This window comes from Folsomia candida, unplaced genomic scaffold, assembly GCF_002217175.1.
Source record: "Folsomia candida strain VU population unplaced genomic scaffold, ASM221717v1 Fcan01_Sc001, whole genome shotgun sequence".
NCBI lineage: Eukaryota > Metazoa > Arthropoda > Collembola > Entomobryomorpha > Isotomidae > Folsomia > Folsomia candida.
Genome location: NW_019091193.1, coordinates 24795057 through 24813516, shown reverse-complemented (window position 1 = coordinate 24813516; position 18460 = coordinate 24795057). Strand labels below are relative to the sequence as shown.

The 18460-nt window shown below is 40.9% G+C and overlaps 1 protein-coding gene across 2 annotated transcripts in view; it reads left to right on the top strand.

Moving 5' to 3' along the window:
- LOC110845178 (cardioacceleratory peptide receptor) overlaps positions 1 to 18460 on the top strand; it is a 46419-nt gene that overhangs the window by 18821 nt on the left and 9138 nt on the right. For both annotated transcript variants that reach the window (XM_035846553.1, XM_035846552.1), the window contains exons 3-4: positions 10779 to 10917; positions 13544 to 13650. In XM_035846553.1, the coding sequence (XP_035702446.1) occupies positions 10779 to 10917; positions 13544 to 13650 (246 nt within the window). The remainder of the gene's footprint in view (positions 1 to 10778; positions 10918 to 13543; positions 13651 to 18460) is intronic.

The window sequence follows — 18460 nt, the reverse complement described above, 5'->3', positions numbered from 1 at the left end:
CAGAAGAGATAACCCTTGCCAATCCACTGCATACATTTCTATACATCTGAAATCTGTATGTGTGTCTATTTGTGTGCATACATATGTATCCTCACTCAACCAATCAGTCCTCTTCAACCCGCGTGGTGGTCCTTCTACACAAATTTATCTTCAATTCAACGCCTCAACAATTCCGTTCAAAGAATGAATTTAATTCCATCCAATCAATTGATGTCTTGACAAGTGAAATTGAAAGTAACGAGCTGTTGAGCTTGGAGGAATGTGCTGGTGGCTAAACAGCAGCCGACGCACGCAGATGGTGCTAAACGGACTTGACAGCAATTGGAATTCAATATTCAAAGCTTCTCTTCAATAATGTTCCAATCACTGGAATAACATGAATTGCTACGCGCGACGACGACGACGACGACGACAGCTAGACTACAATGGGCGGCAATAGCGCTCCACTACTCGACGAGTTCAAGTGTAGTCTGGCACTGGCTGGCTGGTGGGGTGTGAAAGGGAAAGTGTTTTCCTGAGGCTGAGAGTATACAAATATGAACAAGTCAGATTTTCTCGACGGCGTGGTTTTGTGGTTCACTGTACTCTGGAGGAGATTTCGGAAGGACGGGTGTGCTGCTGACCGTAATGAGACGACTGTTCTGATTTACATGCGATACATATGAGACGAGCAAGTTCAACACTCGAGTCATGAGTGGCCTTGATGGTTTCAATAATAAATGGCGTCGACACATAACAAAAACATATATAAATCATTAATGAGATTCTTTCAACATAAATGAACAACGCGACTCGGAAATTAATCTAAATTGCTGCGAAGGTGCCATTTTGTGTCACAACCCTGAACATCACTTCCGACACAAATAATAACAAAGGGTCCAATTTCGACAATAATCTCGATGTATTGCGACAGTTTTTAGCAAAGCGCGGCTCAATAGCTACATATTTCGTATTTCGTGAGGAGAAGTCGGTCATGGTGTGGTTATCGTTATGGTCCATTAATGGTCTTGCCTATTTTCTTGGGAATGCGACACCCAAGTCCTTCCTTCGTAATGCTTAATGCGAAATGCAATGTGGCGTCATGTATCAGGCTTAAAAGCTTGAGAGCCGATTTGCAGTAAAATTATTTGCGCCATCATCAAATAGCAACAGATGAAACAAAGCGTTGGGAAATGATTCACAGTTTTGGAACATTAGCTTCTCCATTATTGCGGCACAATTACGAACAACTGTCCCATTTCCTTGATACCGCGAGAACAAATTTGAAGTGTCCAAGATGAAATTGGATGTAAAGTCAGAGTAAAGTCCAACCAACCTGGTTCTTCATAAAGCGTACACAAGTCGTCGTGGCGTGGCGTCGTCGTATGTCGTCGTCTCAGGGTGCGAGTAGTGGGAAACAAGCGTAAGCAAATGGTGTGCAATTTTTCTTTTGCAAAGTCAGACAAAAATGTCATTTTTCTTTCTTACTTGTAAAGGAGCTCATTGTGGTTGGGCCGACGGGTTGGTTGGTTGGAGTCAGTGGCTGAGGAGGGAGCAGTATCTGGTGGGACAATATGTTGAAGAAAGAATTTTCAGGAATTATTCTCTGTCGCCTCCAACAAGACCCGCATTGTGACTGTCAACCACGAAACGCGGAGAAGATAATGGTGGGCGAAAGGCGTGCTATTTGGAGCGCGACCACAACGACGAGCTTGTTCATTCTATGATGTTATTCCCCGTTTGGCTCTACATTCGTATATTTACGTGGGACCTCCAAATCTCAACATATCCGATTCCTTTTTAGTATTTGAATGAGTTAACTGGCGAAATTGATCAAGACGGACGGGAACATGGACCAAGACTAACGCAAGCTTTTGACTTGGGCGAAGGAGGTGGGATCCTTGTCCAACGGTTGAAGGACAATTTCAGAAACGGTCCCCTTCTTGACTGTGGTCGGGGTTGTGGTTTGCGTCCTCGCCCACTTGAAACAAGGCGCATCCGACCACACTAAATGTATTATGAATTGTTGAGTCATATAATTCGTGAGGCGATATGTCCGCCCACGATGAGTCCGTCTGTCCCTCTTTCTTGTCGTAGCCTACTTCAAACTTAATTCACTGTAGAACGACGTATGTGGACAATCGAATGCAATCAGTTTTTGTAACCTGATCAAGACTCGTAGCTGGAACTCTTTAGTGACGCTCTTTTGTCTTGTGGTTATTCGACCTTCACTCAAAAAAACTATTTTGGAAGGAGCAATACATACAAAGGGAAAGTGATGTTTGTGTGTTGGCCATTTCTCATTGTCTCACATTCCCAGTGGGAATTTCGCGTCTTTTTCCTCTTGTCCAGTCCCCAGCAGCAGCAAGTCCTCGAGTTTTTACAATTTTTTGTCGAAATGCCTTTCTTTCAGCCAGATTGAGCTCTCAACGGGCCTCAAGCACCAGGACGGGCAGGAATGCTTCCTCACCAGCGAAGAAAATAACGATGACAAGGAAGTGCTTAAATTTACTCACTGTGTGAGAAAGTCAAGTGGGTCCTTCCACCAACTTTTGAAATATCGTTCCCACATTCATTCAAATCCATCCATGTGCAGTAAACTGTGCAGTGTGGTCCACAAGAACTCTTGCAAATTCGACAAGGCTCTCTTTCTCTCTGTTTTCCTACTCCGGTTAGTTGAAACCAAAAAAAGTGTGGGGAAATCAATGGGAAAGTCATTCGACAAAGTTTTGGAGCATAATAATGGCCATGAAGAAATAAACCTTTCCAATAAATTTGAAAAATTGTGAAGTCGCAATGAACCGCAGGCATATAAGTGATTGGTGGGACTTTCACCACTGGATTAGTTGCTGACCACGGACGAGTTTATGCAAATATGGCTCCGATTCGGGGGTAAAATATGTTTAGAATCTGGGCAGCACCGTGCCTATTCATCTAATCGGGTTGGACAGGGCACAAGCTGTCTGTATAAATGGTCAATTTGTGAGTATTCCATTTCCTCATTGAAAGGCTATTCTTCTTTCACAATGATGTGAACTCACTCCCCGCTGTCTTCTGCTGGAGGCAAATCTGGGTCTCAATCTCGTGCTTGAGCCAACTCTGAATTTTTCGCCATTTCTCGAGTGTTCCCTTTTTTATAGGTAATTCGAGCGTGATGATGTGCTTTATAGGGGTGAGGACGCATTAGGCCAATAAATCTTCCGCCTTCCCATCCGATCTCTCTCCCACGAATCCAAACGAGACATCGAGAAGAGTAACCAACACCACCACAAATACTTGCCCCTATTTCCGCTCACGATTTTGTTCTTGTGGAGTGGTGCGAAAAAATCTATAGCTGTTAACATTTAAAACGCACATTGGACAAAAAAAATACTTTTTTAAGAACGAACTCCAAAAGACGAAAAGGTTTTGGTAGTGAAAGTGATGATGATGATGATAACCTACGACGCCACACACACACACACACACACGGAAACAGGGAGGACAAAGGCAGACGATTTTTTTTGGACGGATTCAGCATGATATGAAGTTCTCCTCTCTGTCTTGCGTTATTTACGACTTGTTGTGTAGCATATTTGTAGTTATCCATTAAAACCCGTTCAACCATCCATTCACTGATCTTCAAGAAGACTCTTATTTGCAGCAGCAGCAGTCCTGCTGTGCGCAATTGGGTTGATGTCAACACACCCAATACCAAATATTTAGTGGGTTTTCGCTTGATTTAAGATGTGGTAAAGGACAAATTCTAATATGTCGACTCCAATTTTCCCCAGACTTTGCCTCTCTCCCCCAAGAAAATGTCATCATGTTGTTGGTTCCTTTTCTCATTTTCCTTCCTTCTCTCTCTCTCTCATGGCTTATCCGCCCATTCAATCTGGTCCATGCATGCAAGTAACTGCAACAAACTCGAATCTGCCGTTCCAATTCCCAACTTCCATTTATAAATCAAGTTGATAACTCTGCTCGTCGTCAGCACAAGTAATTGAAACGATATGATGCATCCACTCGGGATGAGTTTTCAAGTAGAAAAATGCAGAGATGTGACCAACAAATGCAAATACTTTTACTCCTTGTCGACAAAGAGAGAGAGAGACGTGTAGTTTGGTTGTTGGCTTGTTTTCATCCTCTCGACTTTTATCTCTAGCAGGATAGCAATGGCGTCCAATAACAATATTTGCACTCCTCTGCGGTTGATTTGAGGTTTCCTTGTAACGCTGAATCCCATTAACATTGATTAATTTTACAAATTTGTTTACTCAAATTCCCAAATTTCGTGTAACCCACACTGACTCGGCGAAAAACGTCGATTAATGATGCGAATCCTTAAGAACAATGTTCTTCCTGAAACTAAGCTCAGACGAGCGGAACGAAGTGAAGCACAGTCTGAAGTTATTGCGATCGATTTGTCTGTCCGTCGTCCGTCCGTTAGCACCATAACGTTCGAGTTTTCGAACGAACCAATTTTTTTTGGTTCTGCTTTTGGATGTCTAACTTTAAAAGTAAGAGGGAGTTTGTTTGACCTTGGGGGTCAAAAGGTCAAGGTGATGAGGTCAAAGATCAAAAATGTGTATTTTTTTGTTTTACGGGTTTAGACGTTATTTAGGGGAGAATTCAAAATTCGCCAGCGTTTCGAGATATGACCACCCCGTGACCCTGCAACAGAGGTCAAAAATATTGAATTTTTAGGTTTGATGGTTTTAGACGTAGTTTGGGGAGAGGAATTCAGAATTCCCTATCGTTTCGATGCAGATCGACCTGGTGACCAGGTCAAAGGTCATAAAATGTCGAAACGTCAAAAATGCCAACGAGCAAATGAATTATACACATCTCAATGCGCTCGGTTTGCGCGAGTTGATTATATCTGTTGCTACTTAGATATTAAGTATTTAAGAGTCCTATTATTAGATATTGTCCGCGTTTAAACTCAATTTTACCTTGAATCTGCATAAGTAGGTTATCCAAAGCAGGCTTTTGTTGTGTACTATAACTGAAATTCAACCCAGGGCGAAGGTAGTACAATGCACTTCCTGTGAGAAAAGTTGCTCCTGGGAGGCTTTCACAGAAGCCGAGAAGGTTTTAGGAAGCATGGTGTGGAATGGCCCAAATTTAATCAATTTAAACATCATCCCTTTCAAAGTTTGTCGCCTGCGAGAAGGAACGCCAAGCGCCGCACTTAATCCACACCACCAAAAGGCAAATTCGGTGGTGATGCATATTCTTGTTTCGCATAAGCAGAGGCCAATAAATAATGCGCTTTCACCGTAAGCAAGTTCTCCTCCGTGGAGGAAAAGGATTGTTTACCACCACCATTTGAGTTCATTAAGTACGTTTAAGTGCTCACAAAGTGACAAGTTCTAACACCAAATAAATTCCACCTCCGCGGAGAGAAAAAGGCTTGACAAGGAACACAAAACAAAACCCAACACTGTGAAATTTATGACATCGTATACATTTCGCCAACTTTGTCGCTACACTCGGATTTCTTTGTTGAGCATTGCAAACTTTATTTCATATTATGACATGACAAAAGTCTGAAAATAGTGTTATGGGAGATAACGAGACGATTTCATTCATATTTTTCCAACTTTAGTCGCAATTTACTCATGTACTACAAGATCTGAATAAAAGGTACAGATATTCTGATGACAACACATTGTTGTACAGATTTCATTCATTCTGGGGGATTACTTATTATCAGGGAATATTTGAGCACCGTGGAAAAACAAATGTTGAAAAGCATAGAAGAAAGCATGTGTTGAAGAAAAGACTTGTAAATCAAGAGCTGCTTCATGGAAAACAATTGACCATCATGCATAATATGTACATATGTGCGTATGTATGTAGGAGAATTGAAGGGAATATATTTCAAATCCCCATGTCGTGTCTCATTGTCATCCTGGAGAGCCAATATTTTTGTTGGAATTCGTAAAGTTTAGTCAGGGGACGAGTAAAGAGGAAATTTGTGTGGACTTTCATGAGAATCTGGTCCTCTTTTCCGCCATTTGTGTCCTCCTGCACAATTTACACGTTCAGATGTCGAATGTTATCTCCCACCTCAGACCAAGTTTTCTCTTTATCAACTTGCTTTCCCTTTCGCCCTATCCATTCCGAGATGCAACATCGTCGAGTGAGGCTCACAAATTGCGAGAGGAAATCCCAGTTTAACTTAACTCGGCTAAATTGACTTTGTTTATTTATGATCCGTCTCATCCAGCAAAAACTCAATTGGAAAAGTCAAACTTGGATTGTTAAAGTTGACCGAAGAGCATAAAAGCTGATTGAATACGGAAATAGGACCTCATCCAGATTTTTTGCTACTGTGAAGAAGGGTCGATAGGGTGACTTGGATATAAATAAATTCACTAAGAATTCCGTCTCTACTAACTGGAACAGATGGAGGATTTATTTTTAAAGGGGAATTTGAGACAGAAATTAGCCCGATGTTGTCACAATCTGATTGAGCTTGGTATTTATATGACAGGAAACGCCCATTTACTTTTTCAACCACCCACAAAGCACATCTTCTTGGGCCAAGTGGCAAAAGTGGAATTGGAAGCAACTTGAGTCTATTTTATGGGTTTGATCCGTAGTTAAAGTATTATTTTGGTTTGGTCATGTCGTGCAGCAAGTTGAAGAAAAGTTTGATAATCATTTCATCATTTCATGATTCAACTGTGGAAGAAGCTTTTCTGAGGATGAGGGACGATTCATCGAATATTTGTCGCTGTCTGATCACAACAGTAATCGTCCATTCGCTGCAAGTGTGCGTCTGTCTCTAGTCAAATTTAGTACAGTGAAATCACTACTTTTTTGTGTATTTCTGTTTTTCAAGTTGCATTCCGAACGAAACATGAGACTATTCTAAATTTATACGGATCTGAAGTGCGTTTAGCAACGTAAATGTTTTTACGTACGACGTACACGTATAGTTGACTGAATTCACGTACTACGTGCGTGGTTGTCACTCTTTTTTATGCCAACGTTCCTTCCCTTATTTTTTTAATTCGTCGAACACTGATGGATTGTGGTCTATTTCCCGATGTACGTGTTCCCATACTGCCAGAATATTGCCAGAATAATATGTACACACCTCTTTCCTCTCGTTGTCGAAGGAGCACTTACTTTACGTAAGCGCTTTTCTATATAAGCTTATTAGCAGAGGAGTTTGTGGAAGCTGGATAAATTGCAGATTTCGCTCTGCCGTTGGTTCGTTGGTGGCAGTGTGCATGGGACAAGGAGATAACAGTTGCACATTATTATTGAACATCGACCCAAGTTTTGAACTCTTTCTGCCGTGCAGAGTTTTGAAATAACACGAACTAAATTCGAATTCAAACCCATAACCATCAGATTAGTTGGCATTATTAATACGTCCTAGTTAATTTAGCATTTGAGATATGCACTTGAGGCAGACACGACTCAATAAATCTTCAGATTTCTCCAGATGGTTCAACATGATAGCTTCTACAACGGTCGGAATTTGAAACCACTTCCCCAAGCTCTTACACTTCACCTCCTCTAAATCATCCGCCAGAAATTGACAAATGCTCCCCAAATTTAATTTACTCGATTCTCTCCACTTTTATAAACGTTTCTCAAATTATGCTGCACGACTCTCAAAGTGAATGTACGAATATTAAAAGATAGTGCATTGCATTGTAATATGAAAACCGTCTGAAACCATGTCTAGCGCATCGTAAGTAAATGGCCACTCGAAATTCCTGAAATGAAATTTCCACTTGTGCTAATCCAACAGTGAAATTATTTGGCTGGGATTAGGATTAAATCGTCGAAATTGAGTAACTCATCCCGCACAAATTACAACAATCCTGACTGACTCATCGCAGGAGTAGCGCTCATTTTACGATTTTGCACCTCATTTCAGATTATATTGCGAAATATTGTGCCCAGCAGCAGGAGTGGAATGTTATGCCATCGCGTAGTACTACACGTAATAGCACATTTTGCTAAATTTCGATTGTCTGCCTGAACACGTCATGATACGATGCAGGGTATCAGCCATCTAACATCTGCAAAACCTCATTGTGCATGTACAAATTTATACTTCCAGCCCTTTGTCTTGTAATGCAGGCAAGATAGTAAAGGTTTTTGGAGCGAATGCGTATGAATTTTTGACTGCCGTGTTTCAAAAACAATTAAATGCCTCACTTGTAATTCGATACAAATGAACGAGATGGAATAGAAGCCAGGAGTAGGGAGGTGGGTGTTAGTACTTGTTTTTTGCAAGCGGACACTTCCACGACTATTGTGCGACTAAATTCAGTCGCGTAAATATTGTGTTACAAAACACAAACATTTGCGTTGTTGGTGTGCCTAGTGGGAGCTAATAAAAGGGAAACTGAGCGATCTTTGCCAAAAACGAAAACCAATTTTCTGCACGACTAGATTCAAATTCCAGTCAGATTTCATCACTGTGCGTCGGAAGGAAGGATGCGGTATGAGTGGTTCAACTTAACCGACGACTTTCGGCCCGAAATACACTATCTACAAACCAGACCGAAAAGTCATATTACTTATGTCATGAAAGGGTGCAATTAAAAGGATCAAATAAATCGTTACGTAAATGTTATTGGATCATCGCCCTTGTTTATTTCATAAGTTTTTTTAGTAATCTTTCATTAATTGTGGTTAGCAGAATATGCATATGTCAGCATGATCCAAGCAGGATATATCACCCTAAATACAGTTGTATAAAATTCCTCAAATCTGAGTAAAAAAGGAGGATGACACAACAATTGGATGTTACCCAACCGTTTGGTAATTTGTTTTGCACATTTAGATAAATTTTACACAACTTTAGATAAAAATGTAAAGTTAGGTAAATTTAACACAACTTTCATTTAGAGTGTAGTTTAGTTTTACTACCCGATCCTATTAGAAATTTGCTAGAACACATCCATACTCATTTTTTTCCCAAATCCATGCCTAAATTATGGTTTTTGAAATGCGATGCCGTTTATCCGATTTATACTATTAACGCATATGTTAAGTAGGCATACGGGCTGAGAATAATTTTTAAAGTCGTAGCTGTTGCTCTAAACTTCCTGTCACAGGTGCTTTCACTGCTTTCTCTACACCCACACAAACATTCGCCCAAGCAAACGTCGTAGAATTAGCGTCCCATAAAGGACTCACTCTTCTGTGATGCGCACACTTTGTTGGACTCATAGTCGTACGAAATTAAGTTTGCGGGAGCTCTTGTACTTTTGAGCCGCTAGAATAAACCGCCGTTCTAAAATCCGGATTTGTGCGTGGGTGGAAATTGTACTTTGATTTCATTTTACAAATCCAGGCAGTATTTAACACAGTATTTATTTATTCAACCTTTTTGGGCTGGGCATTAAGTATTAAGACTCGGCTGCGGGATTTTGTTTAGGTTTTAACCATACAAGACAAGATAAGCGCACACAGGCACATATTGATATGCACAAACAAATGAGTGCATGTGCGCCCGAGGGAAGTTGGTGGACCCAAATGTGTTTTTTAATCATGAATGAGGTTGATGATCCAATACAATCAAGGGATGTTAAGTGGAAGCTGTGCTAATGAGATTCTTGGGCAGATTTATGGGTGTGGGTCGACTCTGAGAGATCACAAGCCGTTTCTGGACGCTAGACCAAGATGCAGTCAGTAGGAAACTAAAAGCCAGCTTCTAATTAAGCTGCAGTCGAGCTAATGCATATTAATGAGAGGACAAACCACAAATATTTTGATATTCTGTAATGGACTCTTACACAAATTGGAGGATTTTCCTACTTTTTCTCAGACCATGAAATTAATCCTAATTGAAAGTTGTGGGTGCTATTTCGGGAAGAAAAGACTTCAGAGTACACTCGTAATGAAAAATTGTCAGAATTTGAATACAAGGATTTTCACTTAGTTCTATTATACGTCCCCGGTTAATCCACTCGGAATTGTTAGAATATCTGAGAAAGGGAGGAGAAAGAAGGGTTCGAGCCATGCTAAACTACTCCTCAGCACTCCATTTCATTCCACAAACGCGTACCAACTTACATCACGAATCCTCCGTGAATATGTTGAATGACAAATTTGGGGCCCATAATGACCTCCAAAATATTTAAGTAAGTAAATCTCATTTCATGAAACAATACAAACCCTGCAAGCCAGGAAGTGCATTGCTGTTCAAGTTACAGCAAACAAGTGTTACATTCAAATCTCTAGAACTTTTTCATATAACATGCAATTCTTACATTAAATACTTAAAAATAGAGCAAGAGTTTTCATTCTCAATTGCACTTGTACGTTCCATGGACCACATTCCAGGATAGAAAGGCCTACTTAGATACTAGCTAAAATTGAGTTTTAAGCTTCATGAAAGGAGAAGAGAAGCTACACAAATAATTTGTCGAGTTTATTGTAGTCTTACGAACTCACTGCATTACTCAAATTAATCGAGGGCACACACCGTGTTACAGAGATCTGCATATGCATTACAGATGAAAGACATTCCAACTGCTCAGCACATTTCTAATAAACTGCTATTCGGTATTTATTTCGTGCACATCAACATAGAAAGAATGACAACTTGCTGCATCCCCAAAATAGGTGCCATTTCAGCCATTTCTTCGTTTAGATTTCTCCAATTGTTCGTGTATCATGTGATCTGAACAAAATAGTTTATTCGCTCCAAGTGTTTCTAAATAGCTATGCGCTAATAATGCTAATTTTGCACATATTTAGCTCAACCCGCGACGACTGGACAAATTTAATAGTAAAGCTTGAAAATTAATGTTGATGTTGTTTCTCTTTTTTTGCAGTTTGAGACGCTGACTTTCCTCTGGATTCTCCTCTTGTTCATCGTGATCGGAAACTCGGCTGTGTTGGCGAGTCTCATGCTAACCAAGACACAGAGAAAGTCACGGATGAATTTTTTCATCATGCATCTGGCGTTGACAGGTTTGTGTGACCTTAAAATATTTTTGAAATATTTAGTGGATAGCCAAGCAGTGTACATACGTACGTTTATGAGTCCCTTCCTGGACCACTTTTACCTCATCTGTGACAAGTTGACGCGTGTATGATTTCTTTGCAAGTGTCGAGATAAATAAGTAAATATTACAACGAACCGTCCATGGTAGGAATCTGATCATAATGAGATTTCAGACACGTTTGCAGGCTAGCAATGTGCAGCCCAACACTGAAAAGTAGTTAGTTTTCTTATGGAATAATAATGTGTTTAATCGTCGCTTAAGAGCGACGTGTAGTAAGAAAGACAAAAAGTTCACAATAGGAAAAACAATACTTGCGACGCACATCGTTGATCTCTCAGTAGGTCGTTTGTTCGTGAGAAAGTGACGCAGGGAGGCTAAATATGTGGCCATAAATTTTCACGCGCTTCAGCCCCAGCAGGAAGTGAAGAGACCAAAAGTTTCGTTCCCCATACAGTCAGTCAGCCAGTGCAATTGCAGCCGAATTTTTCACACATTCGTTCCGCAGAACCGGACTTTGCATGTGTTTTCACATAGCGAGCGGTGGGAAAAGTTAGGCGAGGAGATAGGCGAGGAGTCGTACTTTCTCCGCTCCTCAGGGGTGGACTCGCCATTACATAAGTATTTAGTTAGCAGGAGGATGAACTGATGGTGGAATCTCCCACACGGAGGAAAAATCGGTTCTTATATGGGCCACCAGAGACTGGAAATTATTCCCCCAGCATTTACTACATCTATAATTCTTTGCAATTTTTGCCATAATTTGATTGCACCCAAAACTTACGGGTGGCTGTAACAATTTCTTGTACCTTCAGGAGCCAGAGGTCGGTCTGTGTTATGCGCGTAGTAATTAATTTCAGGTTCTAAAAGGTTATTGCACTCACTTATTGCATACATGGCTATTCTCGAGCTACTTGTGATGAAGGCAAGATATTCCGGCTCCCGGAAGAGGGGATTCCTGACCATTTGCAACACAAGAAGTTGGAGAAATTCACATAAAAGTAGCAACAAAGGAGAACAAGTTTGCCTGGATTGATATCATATTGGTCCGCGCAGATGGATAGTAAAAGTTGGTTTTATGTATTTATCTCTTTGATGGATTGCAGGACGGGATGCCTGAGGAATGGGGAAGTTGGTTGGGCCGAGGTTGTGGGTGGCGAGAGACTGAGAGCAGATTGGGAGTCAATAAAGTGATTCATTGCCTGAAATCGTTTCCCATTCCCATTCCTCACTCATTCCAAAGAGTTCAGAGTTGAGATCTGAATTTCCTTCCGGTCGGCGTAGTGCTCCAAATTCCCTCTTCATCCAAATTGAGACAACAAACTCTGCTATTTATTCCGAGCCTGGATTTGCCTAACCTTGTTTCACTCAAGGGCAACCTCCCTTACATACACTCGGAGAAAGCCATGTCAACATGCTCAGTGCAACAACAACTTTCCCCGCTTTAAATTGATTGAATGTTTTCCTGTGTTCGTTCTAAATTTCCGCATCGTTATTTTTTCTGAAGATTATTCAAGTCTTGGGTATATACGAAAATCATGCCCTATTTATAGTCATAGTTCCGTTTGATATTTTAGTTTTGGGCAGATAATGCACTTATTTGTGTGGCGAAGGACGAGGACGCATAGACTGAAACAAAGATCTTCACTCGGCTCAGTAAATATGTCTGTTTGAGCACCACTTTAAAATTTGAAAGGCATTTTCATCCTCTTGCACACAGTTAAAAATAAATAAGGCTCCGTATTTGTTCATAAGACAGATTTCAGGGAAAGTTAGTTTCGTGAGAGAACTCCTGAATGGACCACCACTCGACTGAATAATAAGCCTGGCTGCGGGATGTAAATACATTTTCACAACTTGAATGATCACCTGACTGACACCCGAGTGGTGTCCGTCAGACATTTACACTCGACACGCAAAGAAATCACAAACTGAGCATTTACTTTCTCCAGTCGGGAACAAGTTTTGGCACGTTGCTCACTTTTCCACTCCAGTCGGCCAGCTACAGTCACGGTGGCTTTCTCGTCGTCAGTCCCTTCTCGACGTGGTGGAAATCTCTTCTGCACCGCGTCCATGGAATGCTGCATGTATGTCAAAGGTTATACCGAGGTTTTGTCCTCGTCCTGTGATATGTGTAGCTAATTCCCACGATATGTGGGCTCCTCGCCCAAAACGAGAAGCAAGTTTTTACTGCACGATTACCTCTCCGTTCACATGACATTCAAGTACGTTTTGGAACGTTGCCTTACTCATCTTGTTCACCTTAAATGGACATTTAATCGCCAATTGTGGCAAAAACTGTGTCCATCAGTCAGTTTTGTATAATTGATGCTGCCTGAAATACAATTTAGTGAATATGAAAATGTACACAAATTAGACTGCTGTAAATAAATAATTAACATAGAGCGGGGGAGTTGGAATTTCAATTGGCTGCTTGAATAATTAGATTGGCAGTGTTCTTTAAAAAAGGATCACCAGAAGTCCACGTGTTATGAATTATGAATTGCTGAAAATGTGTAAAATATTCATGCTTGAGCTTGGCCCACATTAAACTGAAAAAAGAGTACTAAATTGTGAATGTCTTCTGTTTTCAGATCTCTCCGTGGGACTTGTGAACGTCTTAACTGACATAATTTGGAAGATGACTCTTGGTCAATGGTACTTGGGGAACGTTGCTTGCAAACTTGTCAAATATTTTCAGGTTTGTGTCCAAAAAAATAGAGCAATTAGATTAAGATAACATGAGAACGTCAAAGACTTTTGGAACGACTTGGACAAACCAGGGTCGCGACATTATACTAATGAAAAAATGCTCAGATGGCCAACTGCGAGCAGCGAAATAAAAAGAAAAGTTTAATCGGATTTAAAACAAACCGGAATTAGACTGAAAAATAATGTAATTTATGGATATTCGTGAACGGAATATTAATGCGAGTCTTTCTTCCCATCTGAGATTCTGAGCACATTCGCAAAAAATAAAGATTGAGACGACAAACTCTTAATTTCCTCCTTCATTCCTCCATTTTTACATTTTTGTAACAAATTTGCGGAAATTACACCGAATCAAATATCTATGGTTTGGCACGTGCATATTGATTGGACCAAATACATACGTCAACTACTAATAAGCTTACATCCATAAAATCTTGCTTTAATGTTCAAATGAACTAAAAAATAGAGTGAAAAGTTACATAGCTCGATCGTGAAGTTACGTGAATCGTCGTCAGCAGCAGTATTTTAAAATACACTTTATTGGTCTTACGAAACAAATGTAGCAGTGGTGACCTTTCTGATGACGCTTATATAAATAATCACTCTCAACTCGTGTGCTCACAAAAATCTCGTTCTCTGCTGGAAAATGTTGTAATAATCAGTATAATTTTAGACCTCTTTGAAGTTGCATCATCCGTCAGGAGTGCATTATGTGACATGATGTGACATAAGATGTGACATTCAATATTGCAACTGCAAGGAGTGGTATATATTTAGTACGTACACAATAGTGGCTCTGTCCACCGGTGACCGTGGGATCTTGAGAATGCTCCTCTTTGTGAGAGAGAATTGGATCCGAGGACAAATCAGGATCCTGTTGAACTAAGGAAAGTTTATTTTCCAAGTTTTTTCTTTCCTTCAACCTCATTCACGTTCGTTCAATTCCAAATCCCAATCAGACTTTATATTCCCATCGGGTTTTGTGACTTTTGCATTTGTTCAGCCCGAGATTAGAGCACACGTTGGGGGAGCTGAGTGACGGAGAAAATTGCGAAATTAGGCAATATTTCAATATTGAGCTTGCAACAGGGAGGCGTCGGCGGCGGAGAAGGGGGACTTGGTGGCAAATGGGATATCAACGACGTGTTTTGACAAAGGGATTCATTTCAAGGGAGAAAGTGAAGCTCGACTGATTTTCATATTTAATAAACTCTCACTGACTGAGGAGTGAGGCTTGAGGGAATGGCAGGCAGTAAGTGGATGGAGCTATGTTGTTATGAAAAAATGGACTGGGATGATGTCCCCCATTCTCTCTGATGTTGTGAAGCGTAATAAAATAAACCGAGTCTTCTTCTTGTGCGAGGGAGCTTTGTCTTCGATAAATGGATCCCTTTTTGCACAGACTGTTCCTCCTTCACCCTCATTTCATGCGACCAAGCAATTTCGTCGGAGCTCGCACTCAGCCAAAAGGAAAGCGGTCATTTTCCTCAAACGTGGTTGACTTGGTGGAAAAAATCTGCTTGCTTTCTGCTCAGATTCTCTTATTCGACTTTCACATTATGCAAAATAAGGAATTGAATTATGGAATGCGACTTGTATTTCTTTTTATGTGCTCCCTCCGCATTCATTCAGTTGACCAATTTATGGGTGTTATCATCGTGATGGTTCGTGGAATGAAAGGAAAATCTTTGAGCATCGCCAAAATTAGCTTTGTAGTCCAAGGCGGAACTTATGGAGCCGTCGTGTCTGTCTGTCCGTTTGTGACGCACTAGTGGACGAATCACTGAACCGATTTCAACCAACTTTAATTCAAATCAATTTACCTTTATTGAAGTGTTGGTCACATTCAGGCGATTAGACTGGTTTACAAGTTACAACAAATACATATCAAACAGAGATTTTTCTAAAAATATGAAATGAAGCTTACAATTTACAGTAGTCTTTAATATATATACGTATTTTGACAAGGTCATGGATGAGTTTAAAGAAGGGTCTAGTAGTTGACCAGTGGGGGTCATTTACGTGGGGGGACTACTGCAACTAATTGTTGGTCTGGAAAAGCTGAAATTTTGCATGCTGAATATGCTGGCAAATTAATGCACAACAAAGAAGCTGCTGTTGTTATCAGTAAATATAGGGTAAACCTCACTGGTTTTCGAAATTAAGAAAAGAGACGAGAAAACTGGCTGGCTCGGGCTTTATCAACCCAACACTAGATTTTTGCATATCTATTTCTCCCATCTCGTTGAGCTAAGCACACAATCAATTGGATGGGAATGAGAACAAAGTGGCTTTTAGAATTCAAACAGATATTTATTTTGAATGAATACCAAACGCACCGCAAAACATGGGCGAATATTTCTTGGGAAAGTCAGATTTCTCATTCAAATTCGCTCATGTATAAATCCCACTCAGCTCACAGGTCAAAATACCAGAAACATTTCGAGTAAACATTTTTGCTCGACGCTATCCAATTCATATTCCTCTTGTTTGCTCGATATGAATATGTCCATTACTTTTGAAACGGACGAGACGACGCTGTTTTTGGAAAATGGCACGATTCGATTTTATTTTGGATAACGCCCGAAACACTGCATGGTTTTCCTCAACGAGGAAATGGATACACTGCGTGTGTCATTTAACGGGTGCCAAACGGGCTCAGAATTGAATTGCATGGGGCATGTTTCAACCTAAATGGTTGGATTTGTTTGGAACAATTGAGTAATTTTATCATATTCTGATCCGGGTGAATGTATTGTCCTAGGAAATGAGACATGATTGTACCCATTTTTATTTTACGCTGGGTATGCGTTCCTCCGATATCTCGGGTAAAACCCATTGCGCATTATGGCAATATGGATCTAAAGAGAATTTTATCCCCAATTTTCCAAATTTAATAACATTGCATTATGGACAGCTCATCTCATCTTTTGTGTGGCGTAACTATTAGACTTTCCCCGAGAAATTCGTGCTAGTTATTCTCACATTTTTGCTGGTATTGTTTGTTAGTGAAAATGAAATAATAAGTGTATCGACATTTTCAATTCGATTGTTTCGCATTAGGAGCGAGGAATAGGGACCGGCAAAAAATCCCATTTTACGCGAATCCCTAGGACTCGAAGAACATGACCATGTAGCTCGTAACGAAGGAAAGGTAGGCGAGGACGGCAGTGGGTGTGATTGTGTAAAAGTGCCAACAAAATACTCTGAGGTTCCGCAAACAGCGCATCTCTCTTCGCAACGCTCTCGCTCGAAATGCCGTCCGCCTGGTGAAAGTTTGAGAGAATCGGCCCATTACGCTTCCCACGACCCTCTTGGACTCTGTCACGATGAGCCCAACGGGAATAAAAACCACCAGAATTTTGAAGTTGAAGCTGACAAACATGTTGCAAAAGAGGTAGAACACGACTGGCGAGCGGCTCATGTTGAGCATGGCGTAGAGGGAGATGCCCATGATGACAATTGCAATGGCTTTTTGAATTGCGATGGTCAATGAGTAAATCACGTTCATCTTCAGCACCAGCGAGTGTAAGCTTTTGTAACGATCCAGCCCATTTTCCACAGCCTCCCCACGTCCACCAAAACCAGATTCCGAGGTGAGATCATGCCGAATTTTCCTGAGACAGAGGGAAATGCTGTGACAGATTGTGGTGAGGACGACGTCAAACTCCAGGATTACGCCCCATCCCATGATCATCAAGTAGGTTTCCGCCACTCCGGACAGAACGTAGACGGTGTAGCCCTTAACACTCTGGGAATCCTCAGTGGCCACCAAATTGTTCATGAATGGGGAAAATCTGGGGCGGAGGAAGGCCAAGAGGGCCATCGACACTACGTTGGACTTCCACAATGCTTTGTAACACTTGATGTGCAAGGAGACGTACTGCATCTGATTCTTCACTAGGCTTGCCTCCTTTCCTACGTATTCATAATAGTAAAGTAGCTAAAAATAACGAGTATGTAACTAATTTGTCCACACCGTCGAGCCCATATTGTAAAACAGACGATGGTGCCAGTCTGTATTTACAGTGCATGCACGACATAAAGACTTCGTGCTTATTTACTTACCAATGATATCAAATTCCAAGCGAACCCAATGAGTCAACATGTTTCCGATTGCATCTCGGTGCACCAATTTGCCGGATATGATTGCGGCGCAGAGGAGGATGCCATTGATCCACGACACGTTCATTAAAAGCTTGGATTTCTCACCAATGTCATCAAGCTTCTCCAAATCCATGGTTGTAGCGAAGAGAAAGCAGTGGCAGAGGAGAATCCAGTAGAGGAACACTTGGTTGAGCATCCGGAAATGCTGCCCTTTGGCACTGAAAGTGAAAGTTCCTTCCAATCCTATCTCTCCCACGGAGTTGGAATGGACTTTGGTGTTTGGTTTGGAGAGGGAAAGTTTGTGGGGCGAGAGGCCGAGGTGCAGCGTGTCCTCGAAAAAATCTTGATACAATTTGAACAGGTTCTCGTAATACTTGGGAAACATTTTATGCAAACCCGGTGGCATTTTTATTCCCCGTCTATTTTATTATACTCATAACTCCTCCAAGGCCAATTAAGCACTGCAAAATATGTACCGGTTTCATGTATAAAAACCTAGAGTGCGACTTTGCTAAGCCCGAACCATGGTGCTTTATTCCTAAATACGTTTATTCGAAAATAATGGAAGCCCACAAATTCTTAATAAGTTCAACTCGATCAGAAAAGATTACAAGGCAGTTATCGTTTGATATAAGATTACAGTTATCGTACAGACAAACAGACACGATGATCCATAAGCCCTAGTTCGTGCT